The 24,196-nt window shown below is 47.1% G+C and overlaps 6 protein-coding genes across 6 annotated transcripts, besides 2 other annotated features; 3 read left to right on the plus strand and 3 right to left on the minus strand.

The window, feature by feature from the left end:
* Positions 1–1,244: 1,244 nt before the first annotated feature.
* Positions 1,245–1,999, minus strand: FPSE_12011 (uncharacterized protein; the record flags this gene model as incomplete). Its single annotated transcript, XM_009265128.1, has 2 exons — positions 1,245–1,860; positions 1,914–1,999. The coding sequence occupies 2 exons, from the start codon at positions 1,997–1,999 to the stop codon at positions 1,245–1,247; spliced, it is 702 nt and encodes a 233-aa protein (XP_009263403.1).
* Positions 2,000–5,155: 3,156 nt separating this feature from the next.
* On the minus strand, positions 5,156–5,883 carry FPSE_12012 (uncharacterized protein; the record flags this gene model as incomplete). The annotated part of the gene is made up of 2 exons (XM_009265129.1): positions 5,156–5,657; positions 5,726–5,883. 2 exons carry the CDS (start codon positions 5,881–5,883, stop codon positions 5,156–5,158), a joined length of 660 nt encoding a protein of 219 aa, XP_009263404.1.
* A 5,330-nt stretch (positions 5,884–11,213) lies between these two features.
* Positions 11,214–14,172, minus strand: FPSE_12013 (uncharacterized protein; the record flags this gene model as incomplete). Its single annotated transcript, XM_009265130.1, has 5 exons — positions 11,214–11,446; positions 11,497–12,309; positions 12,360–13,677; positions 13,734–14,044; positions 14,097–14,172. The coding sequence occupies 5 exons, from the start codon at positions 14,170–14,172 to the stop codon at positions 11,214–11,216; spliced, it is 2,751 nt and encodes a 916-aa protein (XP_009263405.1).
* Positions 14,173–15,034: 862 nt separating this feature from the next.
* FPSE_12014 (uncharacterized protein) lies at positions 15,035–16,185 on the plus strand (the record flags this gene model as incomplete). Its single annotated transcript, XM_009265131.1, has 2 exons — positions 15,035–15,335; positions 15,389–16,185. The coding sequence occupies 2 exons, from the start codon at positions 15,035–15,037 to the stop codon at positions 16,183–16,185; spliced, it is 1,098 nt and encodes a 365-aa protein (XP_009263406.1).
* Positions 16,186–17,704: 1,519 nt separating this feature from the next.
* FPSE_12015 (uncharacterized protein) lies at positions 17,705–19,484 on the plus strand (the record flags this gene model as incomplete). Its single annotated transcript, XM_009265132.1, has 4 exons — positions 17,705–17,915; positions 18,049–18,375; positions 18,426–19,174; positions 19,227–19,484. 4 exons carry the CDS (start codon positions 17,705–17,707, stop codon positions 19,482–19,484), a joined length of 1,545 nt encoding a protein of 514 aa, XP_009263407.1.
* Positions 19,485–21,245: 1,761 nt separating this feature from the next.
* On the plus strand, positions 21,246–23,273 carry FPSE_12016 (uncharacterized protein; the record flags this gene model as incomplete). Its single annotated transcript, XM_009265133.1, has 7 exons — positions 21,246–21,285; positions 21,334–21,569; positions 21,620–21,985; positions 22,035–22,194; positions 22,244–22,504; positions 22,552–22,886; positions 22,941–23,273. 7 exons carry the CDS (start codon positions 21,246–21,248, stop codon positions 23,271–23,273), a joined length of 1,731 nt encoding a protein of 576 aa, XP_009263408.1.
* Positions 23,274–23,733: 460 nt separating this feature from the next.
* Positions 23,734–23,755: a repeat region.
* Positions 23,756–23,996: 241 nt separating this feature from the next.
* Positions 23,997–24,196: a repeat region.

A 24,196-nucleotide genomic window follows, 5' to 3' on the forward strand; every position in this document is an offset into this window, starting at 1 on the left:
TCTTCCATACGGATCTGAAATCTCACTTCTTAAGTCTTTAGCTTGGGGGTCGACCATATTTGTGTCCGAAACACTTGACAGTACCTCCTTTGGCAACCGCCCTAGCTCTGTACAGTTTACTGATCAGACTCTCCTTGACATCTTTTCACGTTACATGTCGAACAGAAGATAGTAATCTAGTTCCCAAGAGCAGTCTATCTCATAGTAAGTCAGTCCTCCCTAGCCTTGGTAGACCGCTCAACAAGGTGACTGACTTTGTATTTGGGAAGACCAGAAATATGCAACGTCAGATTACATCCCTTCCTCGAATTGCAATATACTAAAAACTGTATCAAGAGTCACTCACCGTACCGATACTCATCTGCCATTGTCGGAGCCTGGCCCCCTATCTACCCTACCTTTATAGTATTGCGAAACATACATACATAAATAAACGGTACAAAGCATGGACAAAACACCCAGCACTCACTTATTCTATTCTGAGTAAGTTCCATAGTGCAGCATAGTCGGTACGAAAGAAGGTAACAGCTTGCGCTTAGCATAGTAGCTTGCATACTCCCAAAGTGTCATTATAGATACCAGACCATTACATACATATCACTAACATTCTACCACTATATTTGTCAGTAGAAATAAGATTGAAATAAATATAAACAAGATTTCTCATCTGATAAAATGCAAAATAAAGTCAGTCAAAGTTGTCTTTGCGTCTGAATATTATAATAGACAGTCCTACTGAGCTTTCTTGCCACTGAGATCACCCAGGCCCTTACTAAATTACAATTCTCCAATTATAAAAAATGCTAAACGAAAAGCTTTAATCTATATCCAACGAATGTGTAGAATCCGACGCAAGTACAACTTTAAGGAGTATTAGTTAGTGTCCTTGCATATGTGTATCCAAATCTCCTCAGTCGGGAAAGCAAGTTCAGCTCAACCCTAGTTAGATTGTTACTACAGTACAATTCTTGCAGAGATTGTACTCTGATATCATGTCTCTGTAATTATTGTGCAGCCTCTTGATCATTTTGAGTTCAGCTCTCCTTTATTCTTCTATTGCTAACTGGCGTAAAGATGCCCTGAAGATAAGGTTTCCATCATAAATCATACTTTTGAGCATTATGACTCCAATGGCGTAAAGATGCTATGGTCTCTATTCTTTCATTTTTTCCCTTTCCCTTTCTCTATTCCCTTGTCTTTCTTTTAGATGTGATCAATTGCGCCGCTTGGTATATAGATGTCACTCACATGGAACTGAATTTGTCCTTAGTCAAGGCCTTAACTGCGCGCTCCGAACGCTGCAAGTCGACCGCGGTTTTGATGAGAGCCTTGAGCGTATGCCATTTGGCATCGCTTACCGTTTTGCAAAATTCATCAACGAGCGCAAGAGCCGTGTCTGTAACTGTCTCCTTGTCCTCACAGATTCGAAGGTCAAGAATCCGGATCAGCATATCGTCTGTCTCGGCCAGTCGCCACTCCCGTTCCTTGGTGGTGATCTCAACGATATCGAAGACGTCTAGACAGCGTAGTAGTTCTAATATTCTCTCCATAGCCATCTCGTCCAACCCATGCAGGTTAAACTTGTATGCGTCTTCGCGATAGATGATCAATTTCTTGAACAGCCGCCTGGCCGCGTCCTTCTCTGGCTCGTCTCGGATGGGAGCAGGTAGACAGCCTCGTAAGAGATACAAAGCGACGACATGGGCGGTATCTCGAGGAACGGGACTGCAATCGAGGTACTTGTCTTTGCTAAAGAGGGCTGCAAAGTAGGGATGTTTTTGGATGAGAAATTCAGGGATGTCTACTTCTCCTTCAACGCCGTCGTAAAACTTGATTGAGCAGCAGACTCCGAGCTTTGGACTATGACAGAACTTGTCAGCAGATATCAATTTGTTGTAGGGTTATATACTTACTGTCTGGGAATCGGCCAACTGCAGTCTACCTGCTCGTCGACAAACTCCCACTCGTCAAGGTTGGGCACTTCTGATGAACTCGACATGTGTGAATGACTTGGAATGCGGGACGTAGACAAAGGCCAGTGGTGAAGATGTGGCGAGGGAGATTCTTCTGGTAATGTTTCAACATTTTATGGCTACTGCCAGACATATGGGGGCAATAGTCTGCTGATTAGGGCATGGGATCCCTCAGCTCATCCAGGTGGGGGATAATGAACAAACTTTCCTGGAACTCTATCAAGTGTTGAACTTGATTTGTGTGGACAGATGTTGCTCGCAGCGCAGCAGAGGAGGTCAAAGGAGGAGACTCTCCTTCGTTTATCGCATGGTTTGGTTTGGCCATTTCTGCAAATCCCCTAAGCATAGCACCGCCGTCGATTCAAGCCCACAGGAACTTGGAATAGTAGCCATGAAATTTGAAGAAACATTCCAAGTAATTCAACTTTCTGGTCAACCAGGGTATCTTCTTTATGATTCCGTAGTATTTAAAAGCTCTCATCCTAATATTAGTGTTAAGCTTTAGCTACCCAGCTTGGGTCACGCTCACTGGAAAGTCCTTGAAGCTAACTTTTTATATGCCCATTGCTCAGAAGCCACTGAAATTTTTTAGAATCTCTTATTGTCATGTTGCGATTGTAGAATATTTTCTAGACAGAAATTTTTCCATCTCCAATCAATTCGCAAAAGCATAATAGCTGATGATTTGTTCCCCCTGACGACTAATGACAAACGGCAAACAAACGAGCTGCAAGCACAACGGACTCCATTAAGCCATTGATCACATTCCGAATCACCAAACACAAATCAATCCTGACACGTCATCATATTAGTCATGTATTTGCGAGTTTATATCTTATCTAGCATGTCAAACAGTTGGCGGTGGACGCAAGCCGGGTCCCCATCTCTGGTCTGTCACTTGACGCTGCAGGCAATCATTCAAACCTAGCGATACCACACAAGGAAAATAGACATTTAATTTATTCTGCTACTCGCTACTGCCATGTGACCTTTGTGGTGGAGGCCTGTGCCTGTGCCTCCTCAGACAAACCAGGTCTGCTTGTTACAAGAGTTTCGAGTGGACCATGATTCACTGCCGTGCCTTTGTTCTTCCTCATCCATGAAATACTCCAGATAGTGGCTCATACCTGGGCTCTATTTATTAAACACACTGAGGACATCAACATGATGCATGTCATACCAGACCATGATTAATATGAGCCGTTCCTAAATGATCGGGTAAACAATCGTCTCGTGATCACTGCTTGTCTCAAACGAACTGTCACTCTTTGAAAGTATCTGCGTCGTATATCATGGTCAGCTTACATCACCTTACATCAGAGTATCTGGGTCTTACGGGTTAATTTGGAGTGAATTGGGGTTGCGTTCACTATGTGTAATACAATATGTCTGATTCTTGGGCTTTGAGAGATACATCTGAATTCGCAATAGTAGATTGAAGATTTTTATAGGCATGTTTTCATTGGTTCAATACTATTTCTCTTCTGACTTTGTACTGTACCAAGCCTGCCATATCTCATTGCCGTTCCAAATTCCATCAATCGAGGTCATCTTTAATCGTCGGCCCCCTCCCGTTCTATCTTTCTGCGAACCTTGTAGATATTAGCCACCATCTTGTTACTTCATTGGAGACTGACTTACTCTTCTCGTTAGAGGGGGCCTAGCTCAAGACTATCAAGGTGATAATCACCAACTCCCGTATGGAACAAGCCCGACCACCCCGTCGCATTTCTGCGAAACTGGAAGGTTAGCCATAATCAAAATGTCTCTCGGACTCCCGACTTACTCGTCTCGGGTAGAGTGGCCATGCCAAGTCGGTATTGAAGTTTTCAAGACTACCGACTTGGGTTCAAGGAGGCCCAACCCGCCCACCGCATTTCTGCGAAACTAGTAAATGTCAGCTATCATGTCATGTATATTCAAGGTATTGCTTACTCTTCTCGACTCCCCACCTGTTCACCGCCGTATAGCAAACGCCACGGCGGTTCATGGTCAGGTATTCCCAGCCCGCACCCACGCAGATATCTTTCTGCGAAACTAAAAGGTATTAGTTATGATGGTGTCATGATCAAGTAGTACTCACTCTTCCGGTCCGTAGACCTAGCCCAAGGCTAAGGAGGCCAGTTTCAAGTGAGCAACCCACCCCCGACCCGCCAATTTCTGCGAAACTGATACATTTTAGCTATGGTGTGGCTCTGCGTGTTTTCAACACTTACTCTTTTCGGGCGGGGCCAGTGTTCGGGGTTCGATGGCCCGGGGGTGGGTTTTACTTTCGATAAAGCGAAAGACATCGAAGGTGGATAGTAATAACCCACCCCAGCCCAGCCTGTCTTCTGCGAAACTGATCATCATTAGCCGGCATCCACATCATCATTCAACGACAACGTACTCTTCTCGGGCAGGAGACATAGCCCAGGGCCACACGGGGGCGGGTTCCTCCTCTTCGTCATGACGAAGCCACTGTCGAGTGGGCAACATCCCACTTCTCCCCCCTTTTCCGGTACAAGACCAGACACCTGTATGGATCCAAGTCAGCCATCGTTCTGTCCCATAACCCAAGCGACTTACATTTCCTAGTCTGGGACCAGGCACCATTCGGTACCGCAAGGGCATCGACACCGGTTTGATGCGGACATCAACATCTGTATATGTCAGCTATCATTCTTCTTCATATCCTCAGCGACTTACATTTTCCTGGTGCAAGACCAGGCGCCGTTTGGTACCACGAGAGGCACCCATTTGACAGGCGTGTTGTCTGTCCTTCCTCTATTCGGCTTAGCGGTCAGCCATCATACTCTTTTTATAGTCCGTGTCAACTTACACTTCCCTGGTCTAAGACCAGGCACCATTCAAACCCCAAGAGGGGAACACCAGTTGGGCTGGATACCCAATGTCGTCTGTATAGGTCATCAAAGTCAGCCATTGCTCTCTTCTGTATTCGGATTGTGACCTACCATCTGACTTTGATTGTACAAAGAAATCCTCGCCAACAGGTATGAGAGGTCGTCGAGGGGGTATCAAGCCAGAAATCGATAGCGAGTGACGGGCCTTGCACAAAGGTGCCAGCCGTCAAAAAAGGTGGTCCAAAATTGATCTGTCCGCAACACCAAAGATGGTACACAACAACCAGTTGGTCGACAGGAACGTCACCCAGCGTTTCATGTTGAGGCTGGATACTGACCTTATTCCCCAGGGTCATAAGTCAGAGGTTTTTTCAACTCCGTCGCCATTGCGTTAACATGGGTGTACTCGCAGTCGGCGAGGAAGGCTTTATACCAATTAGGAGCACAGTTGGGCCAGTCTTCCTGAATCTCCCGAATAATGTCTTTGGTTTCTTCTTCAGACATGTACAGGTTGATTAGCCAAAGAGACGCATGAGACTCGGCTGTCAGAGTGATGATGGCTGAGTAGCAGCCTGCAGCGTTGAGATGAAACATGATCTCGAATGCTTCGTAAAGCTCATCAAGGGTACTGCTGGCGTTTACTTTAGGGCGCTTGAGTTCTCCGGTGTAGAGAAATCTCATCAAGACAGGTTTGACTTTGTCAGGAAGCTCAGGGAAGCGGACCTCATCGCTTCGAACAAAATCCTCAACATTGCTAGGGAAGCGCGCTTGAAGGACAGCAAGATGGCATTCTTGCTCCGGAAGATGTGAATCAAACCCAAAATAGACGCCTATCATGCTGCTGATGATGTGTAGATCAGTATTACTGTGACGAGACTGAGACAGGCTACCTGGATAAGGTGTACTTACGGCTCTGCTGGAGGAGGAGGGGGTTCAAGATTCGGGACAATGTGGCCTAGACCGGGATCGTAGACGTATTCAAAGTGTTTCTCCAGGTTATTGGACGGAAGATCCATACGAAAGTCACGGGCTCCCTCTGGGGGGGTTTCCTCGTAATCTCGACGCATGATGATGGTACGGGGATACTTTTGTAGAGGAAAGTGACGATGATAGAAAGAAGATGATAGAAAGGGGGTGAATGAGTATGATGATTGTGAATTATTCGCGATGATTTACTGGTGATAGATTTGAAGAATGCTTTCGGGCAAGATCTGTTGATGTTTTCTGTTTGGGGGAGGGAAGAGTCGAAAAGAAAGTGGGAGAAATATTTGTGACCTTTGGCAGTGCGCGTTGGCAGCCGATTCTAGGGCTGCGTAGGCCAGACCAAACGCCCTCCCCCCTCAAACCCTTCATTACTCAGCTTCCTGGCAGTCGAGATCATTCCTGCATTGTAATTACTGTGCAATACTCTGTAATTTTGTGCATGGCCCATCTTCTTTACGAGTTCCATATCTATACCGGATCACATATCAAGTTGTAACTCGGCAACCAATATTCCCCTGATGCAGTGAACTACCTATTCTTTTATACTAATTATTTGTTCTTATATACGCTTTTCCTATTTGTTGTTTGTCAAGTATAAAGGCCGTTCTTCTGTAGTTACGAGGGCCACAGTGACGGCGATGGTGGGTGCATTAGCAGGCTCCAATATCAGGGTCACTGCCAATTCATCTCCCCTAACCACGCTCTATCTTATTTTATTATCTGTACTAGCATACTACTTTAGTTCGTCCGTTTCTCTAGGCCGTTATTCTGCGAAGTCGAGGAGCTGTGATGTCAAATTCCTTCACAATAGTATTTCCCCTATTATGTCGCTGAATCAGAACGGACTCGCAGATATTAGCGTGCAATACCAACTATCGACCTTGAATAGAGGTTCTTGTTCTACGACCATTCCTCTCTCAAAATACACTTCAATCTATTTGTGAGCTTCTCCAGTTGTTTCCGTCCCATCCACCTGCTAACCAATATCCAGCTTGATCTGCCATCCCGACTATACAAGCCAAACCGCGATTCCAACATCATCTCCCCTTGTCGCCTTTACTATATCTCATTACATTCCCAATAACCTTGCTTTCGACGTTTATCTACTCTCAAGTTCAAACTTATGCATCTACCCCTGGGCTCGAAGGGACAGGTGGGAACACAGACACAGCTTCGACAGAAATGAGACCGCACGACCCAATACTCGCAGTTCACTCTACTCGATCCAAGGCGGCTGTTCCATAGCATAGCCGGAAAGTCACATCCCATCCTCGTATTCGACAATTCGGGATCAGCTCTACTCTTCCAGGCATATCTGTCTCGGGCACCATGGATCTCGCCCATGTGAAGCACTCACGCAAGGTACAAAAAGCCCCAATCTCAGCATTATCCTCATGTTTTGATGTGCGCACCTGGCCATATATCTTCTCTTCAGGGGCTAGGGTCAAACCAAACAGGAAGATACTATTATCTGGCCCTTTTAGCATAGTTGCGACACCCCGTCCCTTGTACAGCCACAAGGGCAGCATGTAAGTGTGCTTATACTTGAGAGACTAGGGCTGTCGAAGTGATTGTCAAACTAATAAATTGACCAGCCTTTAGTTCTTCGATACTGCTATCATGTCAGGACACGAATCACTTGCAGCCTCTGCGTCACTCTCATCCCACGATACCAAGTCGACGTTATCTCCTCAAGCCTCGTGGCCTCGACTATTCATTCATCACCTATTAAACTTCCTAAGTACCTTCGGCGGTTGTAACATTGGCGATCTTGACAATGAGTGGCTTAATTACAAGGTACCTCTAGGTTGGCGGCTCAAAATACAGAGATCATCACTTGAGTTTGCCCCTGGCGACTCAGTCTAGATGTCTGAACGTGGCTAATATCTGCTTCTACATATCCTTTCCGTCGTTCAGATACGATTGGTTTCTAGAACAGTGTCTTTGCATCCTTTAGTCTCACTCCAAGGGGCCTTCCGCTTCTTAATTTTGTCCTGTAAATCCGACTACATTGACAATGGCTTGACATTGGCTTTACTATACCAGGTTTCATATTGGGGTGAGAACTTTTTTTCTTATATTTAATGCCGACAGGACTCTACTAACTCGTTCACGCGAGAGCATTCTTTTACCAGTCCATCACCGCTATCACTCTACCACAGATTTCCTCTTCCGACACCCTCCGTCAACCTTGAACAACGTTCTGTCCTCAAGGCCAACGCCGTCATCATCGATATCTAGTGGCCAGCTCCCCCTATCCCCGTATACAAGCGACCAGATAGTAACACCGTGAACACCATTCTCCGCCGAAACGCTAGCGAACTAAATGTGTGTCTCGCAACGAGCTGTTTCGACTAAAGCGAGTTGCCGACGGTCAGGAAGATCCAAGAGTTCTTCACCAACACAATGAATACTCCAGCAATCTTATTCCACAGGATGACTTTGTCTTCCACTGAGATATCGCTCATTCCCTCTTGTGCACTTGAGTGATGGAAGCGGTATAGGTTGTGAAGGTCAAGGCCTTCCAGGTCTATATGTCATCAGAATTTGCGCTAACAAGGATGTCACAGGAGAACTGTACCTACGAACCACTCGAAACGATACTCTATAAACGGGAAAATTGTATTGTTAGGAAGTGTATCTACCGGCTTGTCGGCGGATCTCTATGTCGTTCCGCAAAGAAAGGGCTTGTCAGCTTCAATCTTGAAGTCGCTAAGTTCAGCTCGATACAGGGCTTATGGACAAGGATCAGGGACATGTTCTATAATCTTCGACGTATCTATCGAGAGTCTTGCTATTCCGCGGCTTCCATAACTCTTCCTCGTCACTGCCGTGACTTCTGGCTATTCAGCATAATTGGTTGTTGCGATACAACTACGAACACCGACGGACTCTTGGATAGTGGTTTAACCAACTGGTCTAACTTCCAACGGTTCATATCATCACCTTTCTGGCTTAGGCAAGAAGTCCTCATGAATATATCATTTTCCGCCATTGTATCAAAGAACTAGAGGCTGTACTGGCCCATCATATTGAGGCAACTTGTCTAGTAGGAGATGATCACAAACCATGCTGTGTTTTGACGCCGTGTTCCAGATAGTAGGACTACACTGGCCCTTGACCAGCCGGGCTCGCCGTCTCGCGGTACTTTCTGGAATCTACGCCGTAGTGGTTCATCTCATAACCGTGATTCCTGAAGTTCTTGATCGAATAGTATTTCTAAGCGGTCGTTTTGTAGTCATTACTACTCCTGATGTATTTCCTCGTCATGTAACTATTAGCTCTACTATCTGCGAACCAGTAAGGAGAGAAGACTGGAGGGTCATAGGCTTACTAAGTACTACTATAAGATACTAGTAGAGCCATGTACTACATGTACACAGACATGATCGATAGCTCCACATAGCCCCCTTGGTCTCTCAGGGGCAGATCCAGACCATGTAGTGTTTCGGATACACAGAAAGACCGGAGTGAGGTCGCCATCATCCATGTCCGCACAGTAGCTATCCAGTGTTACTAGCCAGCTTTATTTTCTGCAGTCATCGGTGGCTTTGAATCATAAGGCCTTCGCATGCGCCTCCGGGTAGATCGATACAGGATCAGTGGTGGGTTTCTGGGTTCTCGTCTTGTGAAGTCAAAAGACGTCGAGCTAGTTCTTCTTGTTCCTATTAACCATAAGCTCATTTCCATACGACTATCCGGTCCGATAGTCATATATAAGCTATTTCTTTCTGCACATCTGCTCTGTGCACCGAGGTTCCATCGCAGTTCAAGTACTCGTCGTTTTCCGGCATCAGCGGTCATTCAGTCCCTAATCTGGGAGGTGATGTGTATGTTGCTGTCAGCATAGTTCTTCTTTTGGCATACTCAGCTAATTGTACTTAATCTGTGCCATTTTCCAGTAGGTAAGGAAGCCAAAACCTCCTCCGTCGACTTGAAGCGGAGATTTCATCAAGTCGAACCTGCTTACCCTGGAGATTAACCAGCTTGCTGGTACGACAGCTAGGATGACAGAGTCAACTCTGAGAGGAGCCCTTGCGGTCTCACTGTGCTCGTATCGGTACTCTGTCTCTCACACTTCCTCTCACTCCATTGCTGTGTTAAGCCTCAGGTGGGCGTCGCTGAACAGTATCGCACGGGGTCGGCCAGGAGGAGTTGCACACCACGTACGTTTGGCTCTCGAAGGCGTTGGAGACTTGGAGAGAGATGCAATACTGTTTGAGACAAGTGAAAGGCTGATCATGGTTGGCTTTTGTCAACGAGCTGGCGACCGGCTACAAGGGCTGGATTGAAGCGATGGACTACCAGCACCTTGTCTTGAGGACAAGTCCTTTCAATGTAGTCCAATCGTATGAGTCGGGTATTGCAAGGCCGGTGAGTGTATACTTACATGTGGCGTTTAGAGCAAAGATAAGAGGAACAGCAATGCGAAGGACTCGACTGATACTAGTGCGACTGATCTAAAGCTTGAAGAATTCTGATTGGCATCACTCTTAGTCCGAGGCTGGGTTTCAAGAATGGAAATGCCCGGGCAATCCAATTAAGCCCAAGAAGAGAACATATCAGGCAGTGGTTTGTGTTGCAAGTGTCAACCTGTCTGCTGATGCAGAGAACTACCTTATATTAAGTGAGTGTCTTATCCATACTCTTGACCGTAGCGACACCCAAGTCCGCAAAGCTCACAAGTTCAATCGTGTCCGTTCTCTAAATGCATGGATGCTACTAGCTCCTTGTGATGTGAAGTTATAGAGTGACAAGATGATGCAAGTAGAACAGAAGGCACACATCATGAGTAACTAAACGACAAACCCGTCTGGTGGCAGTATGCAACTAGATAAAAAGACGGCGCACCAGCACTCATTGACCTTCCTTAAGGCATGTTGCTGCCTTCTGTGTCTACAAACTGCGTCTTTCTCCGAACTCAATGGTCAACAGCACATCTACAACCCCAGCAAACACTACATACGCAAGATCAAACTTCAACCAAATACTCGCAAGTACCATCTCGGTCGAGATAGACAAGACTCTTCTCTTTCGTTTGAAGCGACGATGCCTACCTGATACATGTGGTTCCAAGACCCAACTTCACTTGCACACCTCACATCACACCCTCACTCGAGCATAAGGTAGAATTCCATCTTTTTGCAACAAATCTCATGGTCACAATAACCATGATACAATAAAAACATGCTTATACCTTCATCGCTTCCGTCTACCCAACCAATGAATATCCGTCCCCCTCTTCACTTTTACCAGCCTTGAACACACCCATTTTGTGAAGATCGTGATTCCAGACAAGGGAAATGAATCGTAAATAATCACATTACTCGCCACACTCGTAAGGTGTTCTAAAACCCGAGACAAAGCTTTCGATACATCATTATCCTTTCAACGCCGGCTTTGCTTCTCATCTTTAAGCGACTGACGCGATAACTAGGGCAGCCACATTCTCCTCCTCGCTTCGCACCGTAATCTTTGTCGTGACACCTGTTTTTGATGAGAACGCCATCCTGACGTTGGCAACCACACGGCCTCCGCCAACTGTCTTGCCCAGAAGCTTGAGTGTGTGAGTGGTCTGGTTGACGGGCACGTCGGTACCCTCCAGCGGCTGCAGAGACAAAGCCTTTGTAAGTTGCTCCGTAGCATCTGCAAGTTTGTTAGTGTTGAGTTTTGCATGTTTTCAGTGATTGACGTACCTGCGATGCTCTCCATACCACTCAATTGAAGGGTTTCTGTGACCTCCTCGCCGGAAGCACCAACCTGTTCCCAGATATGGCTAAAGTTGCCGGCAAATGTGGGGATCACGTAGTCGCTGCCAGAAAGGTCAAACTCGGCCACCTCGTACTCATCATCGTAGCCGGTGTCCTCAGGTTCGCCCGTTGAAGGGTCAATCTCCTTGCTGGTGAACTTGAGAACGTTGGTAAAGGTGGAGATGGGCAGAGAAGCCTCGCCACCAATCTTCTTAAAGGCCACGTAAACCTTGCCGGGCTCATCAGTTGAAAGCTTCTCGGCCTGGATGATAAAGACCTCCTCAAGCTCCTCGTCATCGGCAGGGGTGGCGACAACTGAGACGTTCTCGAGGACGGTGTCGGGCAAGGTGTTCTTGACCTCGTATTGGAGAACAACATGTTCCTTGAAGATATGCTTGACCAGAGAAACAACGTACTCGGTCTCGGCCTCGGTAAGCTCGATGAGAGGCGAAGACTTGAGCACATTGCCAAACTCCTGCATCTCGGGAATCTCCATAAGCTCCTGGGCGTACTTCTGAGCCTGAGCAGAAGCAGTCGCCACGGCCTCGGCACCGGTGGCCTTGGTAGGGCCAACCTTGGGAGCCTTGAGGGTAGGGGTGGTGGCAATCAGCTTCTTGGATCGGTCCTCGGCATCAGCCTGCTCTCGAGTAACCACAGGAATCTTGGAGATATCGAAGGGGCTATCGAAAGCGGACGCTTCTTCCGAAGTGACGTACATGACGAGCTGCTGCTCGAAGTAGGGGAGAGAGAACATGTTCTCTGTAGCTGCATTAGTGATGGTTCACCTGTGGGGTTTATTGTTTCCTTACCATTCTTGACGAAGCGAACAGCCATCTCGTCATCCTCCTCGTTCATGAGCTTGAGGTTAAGGGCAGCACGGTCACGGACCTCATCATCAACATCGTCCAAGCATCGGGTGAGGAGAACGCGAACACTGCTCTTGACATCGGGGTCCTTCTGGCCGACACCGAACTTGGCAAGGGCGGTAACGGCAGCAGCTCGGACAATAGCATTCTCGAGAACGACTCGGTTGTAAATGTATCGGATGTACTTGGTAGGCTGAGCAGTCTTGGGACCCTCAAGACCAATAAGATGGAGGATTCGGACAGCCAGCTTGGTGAACTCGCAATCCTCGATAAATTCGCAAAGGTGAGCAAGCGCATCCTCCTTGGAGTCGGGAACAAACTTGATCAAGTCGAACATACTCTCCACAACAGCCCTCTTGAACTCATAACCACCCTCGTCACGCAGAATACCGCTGAGGAAGGTAAGCATACCAGCCTGCTTGCTGGGGAACTTGAGGCAGAGTGTTCGGATAGCTTCAACAATTGTGATCTTGAACTCGTCGGTAATTTCGGACATGAAGGTTGAGATCTGCTTCATTAAACGGTCGACACTGGCCTCGTTACCGGTCTTGAGTAGCGTGGTGATGGCGAAAGTAGCAATAGATCGGTTGCTGTTGGAGATGAGGAGCTCGATATCGGGGTTGCAGGGGTTGACGGCGTTGGGCTTGAAGCTGGCGAAGTTGTGGAGGATTCGGAGAGCGGCAAACTTGGTGACGGCGCGAGGAGAGGTCAGGAAGAGCTGGAGAACATGGACAGCTTGCGACACCTCAGCATCGGTGACATCTCGCATGTCGCAGATGGCCTTGGCAGCCTCAAAGTTGACCATTTCGCTCTTATGTCGCAACCAGCCATCGAGAAGCTGCATCATGGGCTTCCTCAATGAAGCATCCTCCTCGGCGAGCTGTGCGGCAAGTCGAACCAGCATGACGATGGCAGCGGGGCTCTTGAGAGCTCCAGGAGCACCGAATTGCTGGACCATCTTGACCAGGGCCATTCGGTCGTGCATGCGCATTTGGTACAGGAGACCAACAGCGTGGTATTGAGACATGGTCGAGTGGTTCATGGGGACCTGGCTGCTTGAGGTGGTGAAACCGAGGGAGAAGCCACCGGAGGACTTGTTGGAGGCAGCGGCCTCTTGTGTCTCGCTCTGCCATCGTCGGACGACATCCTTTGCGATCGGGAGGAGATGGTAGGATGAGACCAGGGCGGCCGAAGATACGGAGGGGTTCTTGTCGACAATTGCGGTCTTCATAACTCGTTCGATCGATTGGACGGTCGTGGCCTTTTCAACATTGTCAGCATCCAGGGGTGTCGGTGTACCTGCCAGCAGTCACCTACATCGATAATGCGGCAGAGAGCACGAATAGCATTGGGTCGGTAAATAGTGTCGGTGCTGCCTCCGGTATCCTTCATAATCGTGCTAGTAACCATAATGATATCCTCGGCCGAGTTGGCGAGCTCCTTGATAACAAGGTGAACCATCTGTCGGAGACTGGCATCCTTGTTCTGGAAGAGCTTGGAGATGCCGAAGAAGAGGGTTGTAGCTTCGTTTGTAGGGAACTTCTCCCCGGTGTAGAGAAGGAGGGCGATCTTTGTGAGGAGAATGCGACATCGTCGAGGCTGGATAGGGGAGCTGTTGAAGAGTCGTGCTGTCCAACTATTTAGCTTGAGTGGGGGACAAGACAATTGCAAGAGACGGACCTTCTTGGAAAACTTGGGTTCTGTCCACCTTGACCAGCCCGAGGTCGGCGTCTTCGTCCTTTTTGCCGTAACTCATGTTGGGCAATTGGGTTGTGGGTTAGAGGTTTAGTCGAGGGAGACTTGAGGTTGCGGTCGAAGCGCTCCAAAGGTAGAATCACCACGTCGCACTTACGCTTCAGGGATGAGTGGTGCCGCATCACGTGACGTTATCAGCCCCTTATCGGAGTGATTCGTGTCAACTTGTCGTATTCAGCTGCAAAGGGTTATGAAGGGATTTGTTGGGATTTTTTTGTAAAAATGATTTAGACATATGTTTTGATTTGCTGGAAGTTTTATACTTGCATCGATACTGAGTCGGACCATTATTCTGGCCTCTTGTGATACTAGCTGTATGCTGATCTGCTGGAGAATGGAGCATCGTAGCTTCAAGTACCCGCAGTATCCAATACCTCTGAAGCTTGATTGTTGACCAACAGAAATATCCCAAATTGTTTATCTTCTACCAAAGATGTCCAAGACAAATTTGTTTATTATCAATTACAAAGCAGAAGCTATGCTCTGTAGAACTCTCTTATATGTTCCCAGACTCAAGGTCAGCGTTGAATCGTTGATCATACTGATCCACTTCCCCAAGGTATAGTTAAAGATTACAGGTACTTTGACAGCAGTAAACCATAGAAAGAATGCACCATTGTGGTTATTCAGTGTTCTAACTAAATACTTACATACTTGTACACAGTTTATATATATTGACCCCCGATTTATGACTCCAAAATATCAATATATGCTACTTTTCTTCCCATATAAAGACCAAAGTGACATCATGTCGACACCCACCCACTCCGAACTTCACCAGTTGGATCCAATTTTCCGGCTCGCATTTAATCTTTGAACCCTTCCAACTTCAACCCCAATCCACATCCAATTCGTCGCCCGGGATGAATTCTGTAACACGATTACCGCTGCGCATTGCGCCTCGAGTCGTCCAGCGCTCATCGTTCATTCGTCCCATTCACTCGACCGTTGTCAAGGCCGCCAATGTCGCTCCGGTTGTCGGCACGGGCCCTCCTCCAGAGCCTCCAGTTCAAGCCCAAGATGTCCACCAGCGAGTCGCCAGGAGGAGAAGGCAAGCCGAGATGCTCAAGAACGCCAAGGAGCTTCGAAGTGCTAGCGGTGGAAAGGCTGGTGGTGCTCTGAAGAAGCGATTCTGGAAGGATGTTACTGTTCAGGAAGTGGATGGTGAGCAATTGTCATTGAACCCCCACTATCGCATGTACTAACCATGAGAACAGGCGCTCTGCAAGTCTTCCTCGATACTCGACCTTTGAGACACCCCTCTACCAAAGCGATTGTTCGAATCCCGATTACAAAGCCCGACCTTGCCTCCGCCCTCGCTCTCGAATGGGACCTCTTGACTTCGGCTCAAGATGCTACCAGACATCACTTGATCCCACTTACAAGTCTTACCTGCCGAGCTATCGATATCGCCGAGGCTGACAACGCCCCCGGATCTGACATTTCAGAGATTCGAAGCTCAATTGCTACTGTGCTGCTACGATACCTCGACACCGACTCGATCCTCTGCTGGAACCCTCCCGCTGGAGAGTATGACCTCAAGAACGAGGCTGGGGAATCACTACGAGAAGTGCAGAAGCGAACAGCTGACGATATTGTGTCTTTCCTGACAACTCATGTCTGGCCAGGCATCACCATCCAGCCCGTTCTGGATGGACACTCACTTTTACCTCGGTCACAAGCCCCCGGAGTCCGTGAAATTATTCAAGGTTGGATTGTCGGCCTCGACGCTTTCGAGATTGCTGGACTTGAGCGGGCTGCATTGGCTGGCAAGAGTCTAATTGCTGCCGCGAGGTTCGTTGCAGAGTGGAGCGAAGGCTCAGTGGGCAAGGGCAATTTGAACACTGGCAAGAAGTTTGGCGTCGAGGAAGCTGCTGTTGCTACCAGTCTTGAGGTTAATTGGCAGACCATGCAGTGGGGAGAGGTTGAGGATACTCATGACGTTGGCAAGGAGGATGTGAGAAGACAATTGGGCAGTGTTGTCCTGTTGGTCTCTGGAACAAGCAAGGCTTGATTGCATCAAAGTATAAAATGGGATAAACGGTTGGGATTTGTAGAATAAACATGTACAATAGATCGACATATTGGGAAATCATTTTATCGTTGCGTGTAACAATTCCAGCGTTATGCCAGATGTGATGTTGTGACTTTAACTTAAACTAACGCGCGCATGAGCCTGAACGCCTTTGACGGAACTGAACATGTGTTGTAGACTAAATCTCATGAGACTCTTAATTTGAGTTACAGAGATGGAGATGATTTGAATGTCATGTTTGTTTGCTACCGTCCGGTTATCATCTTGAACCTGTCATACCCTATATCCGTCTCGGAAGACAGGGGTCCGAGTGCAACAGTTAATCAAACTCAGACAGCCGCACTTATTTTAATCGATATGATGGCCAATTAGGAGGAATATGAGGGATGGCAGGCTGGGATAACCATGAGACACAAAGTTAAAGTGGGCAAAGATTGTCTGATGGTTGGTGATCTAGATAGAGTTACCGTCGTTGCAACCACCAGACAATAACGCTACCCGACTGGCAGTGGATAGAACGGTTTGAGCCTATTTCATTCTTAAAATTGATAGATGGGTTGACTTGGCCTTCCATTACACATCCAGTACGTTATTTTATTAAACGTTTCACTGCTCTATGACTCGCTATCAGCCAAACATATCGTATTCTTCAAGCCTCTTTATTTTAAAAATAACGCCTTCACCGTCGTGAGCCGCCTAGGGACGGAAACAATTGCCACGGGTAACATGCATCTAACCCCAATCGAGACATCAGACATCATCCTATGTAGGAAAAGGCCGCGCAAGCCCCCTCTAGTGTGTTGAAATGCCCTTTGAATGGGGATTCAAGATGCCGAATCATGGCCAAGACAACTCTAAGTGAGCTCCCATGTCTCTTGTGACCCCCAGATGTCTGAAAGGAGGGTTCTTATTTGCTTAGATCGGTTAGGTTGTTTTCCGGGTAGAGGGGCGCAGTTGCGATGAATAATCGAAAGCTGAATGGGCTACGCCTGTGGTGAGACAAGGGTCGGGCTGGGATGCCTTGGAATGACGCTTTCGAACCAAGTAGTTACTGGAAGGGCATTGTCTGTTTGTCTCATCATGTCCATCATACGAGTCAATCAGACACAGCAAAGATGAATCAGTATCCCATGATGCGTGATAAAACGCCCCAACGCCATAACATGCAGGTCCAGAAGCCATGCGTCAGCCAAACCACTACACTTTCAGCCGTACTGCAACGTACCGTATTCGCCCAAGGGTGTAGCGCAAAAGGCCACATCCTGGGCATAGCCTTGGCAGAACCGACCAGACTAATTCAGCCCAGCCCAGTCGGGGGGGAGGCGGGAGAAACGCCACCAGCGATCAGCAGCCATTCAGTCTACGGCGTAATGCTTGCTCAGGTTTGTTTGTTTAAAGATGGGCGCTGCTCCTTCTGGGAGTTCCCCTTCATTTGTCCATTTACTTGCTGGGTGTGCCATCATTATTACTTGCCGAGCCAAAACACCACAGATTCATCATGAGGTGGACCACGATAACTACAGTAGCCACTATCCTCGGCAGTGTTAATGCCGTCAGTTTCCCTAGGTCAAAGACTGGTAAAGGGTATTTATCGATGCATATCGGCACCTCCGACCGGAGATCAAAGAGCACAAACCACAAGCGACAAGACGCAGACGAGGCTATCGCAGTTCGACTCGAGAACAGGGACTTTTTCTATACAACAGACCGTACGTCATAAATTGCGTCCTTCCCTTTTATCGCCTTAACAATGTGAATTTGGTGGCGGGCCATCCCAAGTCAAAACAAAATGAGATGCACAACAACACCACCCTCGAAGCTCAACGCTAACGAAATAAACAGTCGAGATCGGCACTCCTCCTCAAAAAGTAACTGTACTACTCGACACCGGCTCCAACGAACTATGGGTCAATCCTGACTGCGAAGAAGCGCAAAGCTCTCTTCAGTATAATCAGTGTCTTGACTTTGGCCAATATGACCCCGATCGCTCAAAAACTCCTCCCATCGGTCCACTAGGTTCTGAGACATTAAATTATGGTGATGCATCGGATTCAACGACCCATACTTCAGCAACAATCAGGTACTGGGTCGAAACGATGTCTTTTGGAAGTGACAAGCTCAAAAATCAGACGTTTGGGATCTTGGAAAAGTCGGAAGGCATCTCTCAAGGTATGTTGAGTGTCAGTCAACCTGAAGCGATATGAGACTAACACTTTCAGGAATTCTGGGCCTTGCGCCTGATTTACGAGGTGGCTATGACAGCAATGAGCCTTACAGTTTGTTGCTCACTTCGATGGCCGACCAGGGTCTTATCAACAGTCGCGTATTTGCGCTTGATCTGCGACATTCCGACGATACCGAAGGCGCTCTTATCTATGGCGGTATTGACCGAAGCAAGTACATCGGCGAGCTGGAAACTGTCGACATTATCCGAGGTGAAGGCGGCGAGTACCGTCTGGCTACAAACTTGGACAGTCTTGGGGTGACAATCGATGGCAGAACTTCCAACATTCGCGTGCCAAGATCTGACTCCAATGTCATGCTCGACTCTGGAACAACACTATCCCGCATGCACATGTCTGTTGCCCGACCTATTCTGGAGGAACTGGGTGCTCAGAACGATGGCGAGGGCTTTTACATGACCGACTGCGAAAACCGGAAGCTCGATGCCACCGTTGACTTTGGTTTCGGCAACAAGGTCATCAAGGTTGCTCTCAGTGACTTTATCCTTGAGCTAGGCCCTGGATCATGCTACATTGGTCTCGTCCCTACAACCGACCAACAGATTCTAGGAGACTCTGTTCTACGCGCTGGATACTTTGTTTTTGATTGGGATAATGAGAAGATTCACCTTGCTCAGGCCGCCGATTGCGGAGATGAGGATATTGTTGCTGTTGGTTCCGGCTCTGACGCTGTACCTAGTGAGACGGGCAAGTGTAAGAGTTCCGATATCACAGCTACCGGACGTGTAAGTCACAGAACTCAATATTGCGACGCGAAAGTACTGACAAATATCACAGGGAGGTGCTACTCGCACAGGCGACTCATTCCCTACAGGGGCGTACACCACCACTTACACCATCACCTCGTGTCCCGACTTTGAGCGCGAGTGCGTTACAGGCGTCGTGACAACACAGACTTTTAGCGACCGTCCAACCGTCACTGTCACCGCTGGTGCTGGTGACGGCGACGACGATAATGCCGCCTGGCAGCCCACGCCTCTGGGCTGGGTGTTTGCTGTGGTCGGTGGCTTTGCTCTGGGTCTGAACTTGGTTTAGAGTACGATGATATGATTGTATATATTTCGACGATCTTTTGGCATATTATGATTGGAATTGATAGACCGCATTTAGGGTCTTTACGACCTTGGGCATACGGCGGCGTTTGATCTTTGCTTTGGTTGTTGGCTCTGTGAATGTGCATGCTGTGAGATCTGCATTGTTTCAGTTGTTCATCGTTGGACAACGCACTTCCGCCATATATAAGAATCATATGCTACCGATTGGGTGTGCATGCTCACCTTTTCTCCGATCAATGCATGTATCACATCGTGCATGACATGGAATCGCTACACATTTTGTGGCTTAGACCACACAGGTACGACGTTTTGTATATGCCATACACGGCATGGGAGCCACAGCATGGAGGCGCATTGATCGAGATAGTTCCGGAGATTTGGCTACAATGAGTTTGGTCATTGGACCAGCGCATCTTGTGGCTCATAGTGAGGCCTCGCACGTTGAGTGACGTCGGATAATCCGGGCAAGCTTGTTTCATGCTTTTGACCAAAGCGTTTCCTTTTTTACAGCTCTATACTATTTTATCTGTCCAGTTTCTTTATATCCATGGCTTGGTGCGGTGTGACTGTTGAAGCACTTGGAAGATCTCAACTTGGAAGCTGGTAACACCTCCCACACACCTTGTCGTTCATCTTGACTAATCTACCATTATTCTCATTCATAGAATTAGTGAAGGGGACAAAAATGTATTGTGGTAATACTGCCGTGGATCGTTTAACTATTCGTGTGAAGGAATAATGAGAGCATCAAGCATTGTAACGTGATTTGGAGTAATCTACAGATCAAGATCTGATAAACGGTAGCTATACGCTTAAATCTCACCTTCCGCTCCCTATTTAGGCGATTGAACCTTTTATGACTGGCAGATGGCACATGGTGACAAACGCGCAATGTAAGCTTATATGCGAGTTTAATTGAAATCTGATGGCTGAATGAAACCTTGTGTGTTTAACCGGCGATCAATCCAACCTCAAGACAAAATGGATGCGATGTCTTGAAGAGACGAACACGATTGGCAATTTGACGCGCGAAGAGGCCAGTACTGTATCATGTGAACATATCGAAGAGCATAGATAATGCAATTATGGGTGGCCACTTACTGTATGGAACCTTGGCCATGAGAGAGCTCACTGGGTGAGTCTGTTTTATCTCACTAAGTCAATCTTATCTCTGTAAAATGACGACACCTTGAAGTGCGGAATATGCGGAATACAAAACGTTGGGTCTAGGACAAGGTACCTTGGACCTGAACAACCTCGGTATCGGCATTGACATCCAAGCTTTAGTTACTCGTTGGTCCACAACAGGTAGGTAGGGTACCCCAATTCTCTCGCTACACCGCAGAAGCACAGACAGCTCCTAGGAGAATGGTCATTCAGAATGTAACTTACCACTCGACAAGAGCCTCAAGCTGTCGCATGATTATGTAGCCTGTTCCTCATTAGCTGCGACAAAACAAGCCTCCAAAATGCCACTATCGTGATTGGCGACTGTAGCATGTCGAAGCCAAGTTCTCCTACCCATGCGGAGAAAGTGGAAACTGTTATCACGCTAAATTAGACCTTCCCCAGATTCAAAGTGACACCCCGAGGTACAAAGCATGATTCAGTCTAACGGAGTAGTCTAGTCCACTGTTGTAACGTACTCCGTACATATTTCAGCTCTCTTCGTCACCCTTTCTCTTTCCAGTTCATATCTTTCACTCTCATATTCTTTAACTTGCAGTCCAACTTGCTCACAATGGTCTTCTACCCGCCTTCCTCTGTCAAGCTTCCCTTTGGTAACGCCCCCTGACTCAAATCACATCCTGTTTATTCACAATTCTCAGATCCCCCAGACTCTGTTACCGTCCCTGAGTTTATCTTCAGAGAAGATGGTGTCCGCAAACCTCACTCCCGCTCCAGGAATCCCTTCACGTGCGGTATCTCTGGCAAGACATACACCACCGCAGAGGTCATTGAGCGCCAGAAGCTTCTCGCGCGCGCTCTCGCCAAGCGTCTAGGATATGACATCCGCGAGGGCACCGAGTGGGACAGAGTCGTGGCGCTGTACTCTGTCAACACGGTTTGTGTAACCTCGCTTGTTCTGCCGACTTACAAACTGACGTTGCAAAGATCGACTACATCACCATGACCCATGCTGTCCATCGTCTCAATGGTATCGTCACACCTGCCAGCGCCGCTTATTCCGCGCCTGAACTCGAGCATCAACTTCGTTCATCTGGCGCCAACGCACTGTTTACCTGCGTTCCCCTTCTCGAGGTCGCTCTTCAAGCAGCGAAAGGCGCCGGTATCCCTGAAGATCGCATCTTTCTCCTCCCCGTTCCTGGGGCCGAGAGTAAGCAGCCATTCAAGACAATCGACGATTTGGTGGCAGAGGGCAAGGATGCGCCTGAGCTGAAGCCCTTGGATTGGATCAAGGGCCAGGGTGAGAGGCAAGTGGCGTATCTGTGCTACTCTAGTGGAACATCTGGTCTTCCTGTAAGTCTCAGCCTCATTTATCGTGGACAGGTTACTCACAGAATTGTAGAAAGCGGTTCAAATCACTCACCGCAATGTCATTGCAAATGTCATCCAAGCGACGGTCCAGAACGAACAAGGCCGCAAATCCGCTGGCGTGGATGCCCAGATCCAGCTTGGCCTCTTGCCATTGAGCCACATCTACGGCTTGGTCCCAGTCGCTCACTACGGTAAGCAACAGTTCTCGCGCATGCCTTATAATCGCTAACATAAAGAAAGGTATCTACAATGGTGATGAGACAATCATCCTTCCCAAGTTCGACCTCAAACTACTCCTTTCTGCTATTCAGCGTTTCAAGATCCAGCAAATGGCCCTTGTCCCACCCATCTTTATCCAGATGATGAGCAATTACGCCGAGTGCCAAAAGTTCGACCTCAGCTCTGTTCGTTTCATTTTCAGTGGCGCCGCACCGCTTGGAAAGGAAACAACGATCGATTTGAACAAACACTGGCCCAGCTGGAAGATCTGTCAAGGCTACGGTATGAAACCCGCTTCCGCAACCTCTAACTCATGGCTAACTTCCCAGGTCTCACTGAAACCTCTCCTGTCGTGACTTCAACAAGCGAACTCGACATTGATCCCGGCTCTTCTGGAACTCTCCTTCCAGGTCTGAAAGCAAAGGTCATTGACTCAGAAGGCAAAGAAGTTACCGAGTACAACAAGCCTGGAGAACTCTATGTTCAAGGTCCCACCATCGTCCTCGGTTATCTCAACAACGCCAAGGCTACAGCAGAGACGTTTGTGCACCATGATGACGGCCGCTGGATGAGAACAGGTGACGAGGTTATCGTGCGGAAATCACCAAAGGGAACAGAGCATTTCGTCGTTGTTGATCGTATCAAGGAGCTCATCAAGGTCAAGGTAAACAGTCTACCTCTTCACGTCCTAAACTCAATCACTAACACAGACAAACAGGGCCACCAAGTCGCTCCCGCAGAGCTCGAAGCCCATCTGCTCACTCATCCCCTTGTGGACGACTGCGCCGTTATCCAAGTCCCTGATCTCCGCGCTGGCGAAGTCCCCAAGGCTTTCGTTGTCAAGGCGCCCCAGGCCAAGGGCAAGTCGGACGATGAGATAACGCAGAGCATCAACAAGCATGTCGAAGAGCACAAGGCTCGGCACAAGTGGCTGAAGGGCGGTATTGAATTCATCGACGTAATTCCCAAGAGCCCCAGCGGTAAGATCCTGAGGCGCTTGCTGCGAGACCGTGAGAAGCAGGCTAGGAAGGAGAAGGGTGCCAAGCTGTAGGTGCTCTTTGCACGTTTCGAGGTCTTTTGGGAAATGTCTGATAGCATGTACTATGCCTTATACCCTGTAATTTGAGATAGGCTTGCGCATTTGAAGTAGCATACATATGTGAACATGTTGGTCTGAATGTACAAGTTGGCCTAATATGTCGATGAAGTGAAGACTAAATCTTATTCTGGTAGTCCGAAGGTCAATACGATTGACGTAGAATGCAGCTACAGTTCAGCAATATCACAAGTTTATGAGTCAACGATAAACAAGGACTATTGATCAGGTTCAACTCTATCTTCCCGGTCTGTAGGTTGGTTGGTTGGTTAGTCTTTATTTAACGCCAGGATATCTGCATAAGGCAGCAAAGGGTACTCACTATAGCTATCTAATACTAATATACATTTTTCTAATATAAATAGATGCATTTAAAGTGAAATATAAAAAGGGAATAATATATATAAGGATTAGGTAAATAATAATATAAATAAATAGGGTTAAGTTAAGGTAATTAAATAATAGATAGATCTAATTATATTATTAAACTTTAACTTAAGAGATTTAACCTTTAATTTCTTTTAATCTGACTTTTTATATTAAGGATTACCTATAGATTAGCTAAAGACTTATTATTAATTAGCTATAACCTCTATCTCTTTAATACTCTTATAATTATTTCCCTCTTTATAATTTTAACCTTTAAAATTACTTAATAATAGCTTTATATAGCTTACCTATATATAATTATAAATCTTAATAGAAATTATTATAGCTATACTTTTTATTAATAATTATAGACTTTTTTATATAAAAAATTTAATAAGGCTTTATATTTTAAGTAATAATAATTAATAGCTATTAATAGCTATTAAGACTATAAATTATAATTAATTACTTTATTAGTATTTAATTTAAATAATTAAGTATTTCTTTAT

Source organism: Fusarium pseudograminearum, chromosome 2 (assembly GCF_000303195.2).
Source record: "Fusarium pseudograminearum CS3096 chromosome 2, whole genome shotgun sequence".
Taxonomy (NCBI): domain Eukaryota; kingdom Fungi; phylum Ascomycota; class Sordariomycetes; order Hypocreales; family Nectriaceae; genus Fusarium; species Fusarium pseudograminearum.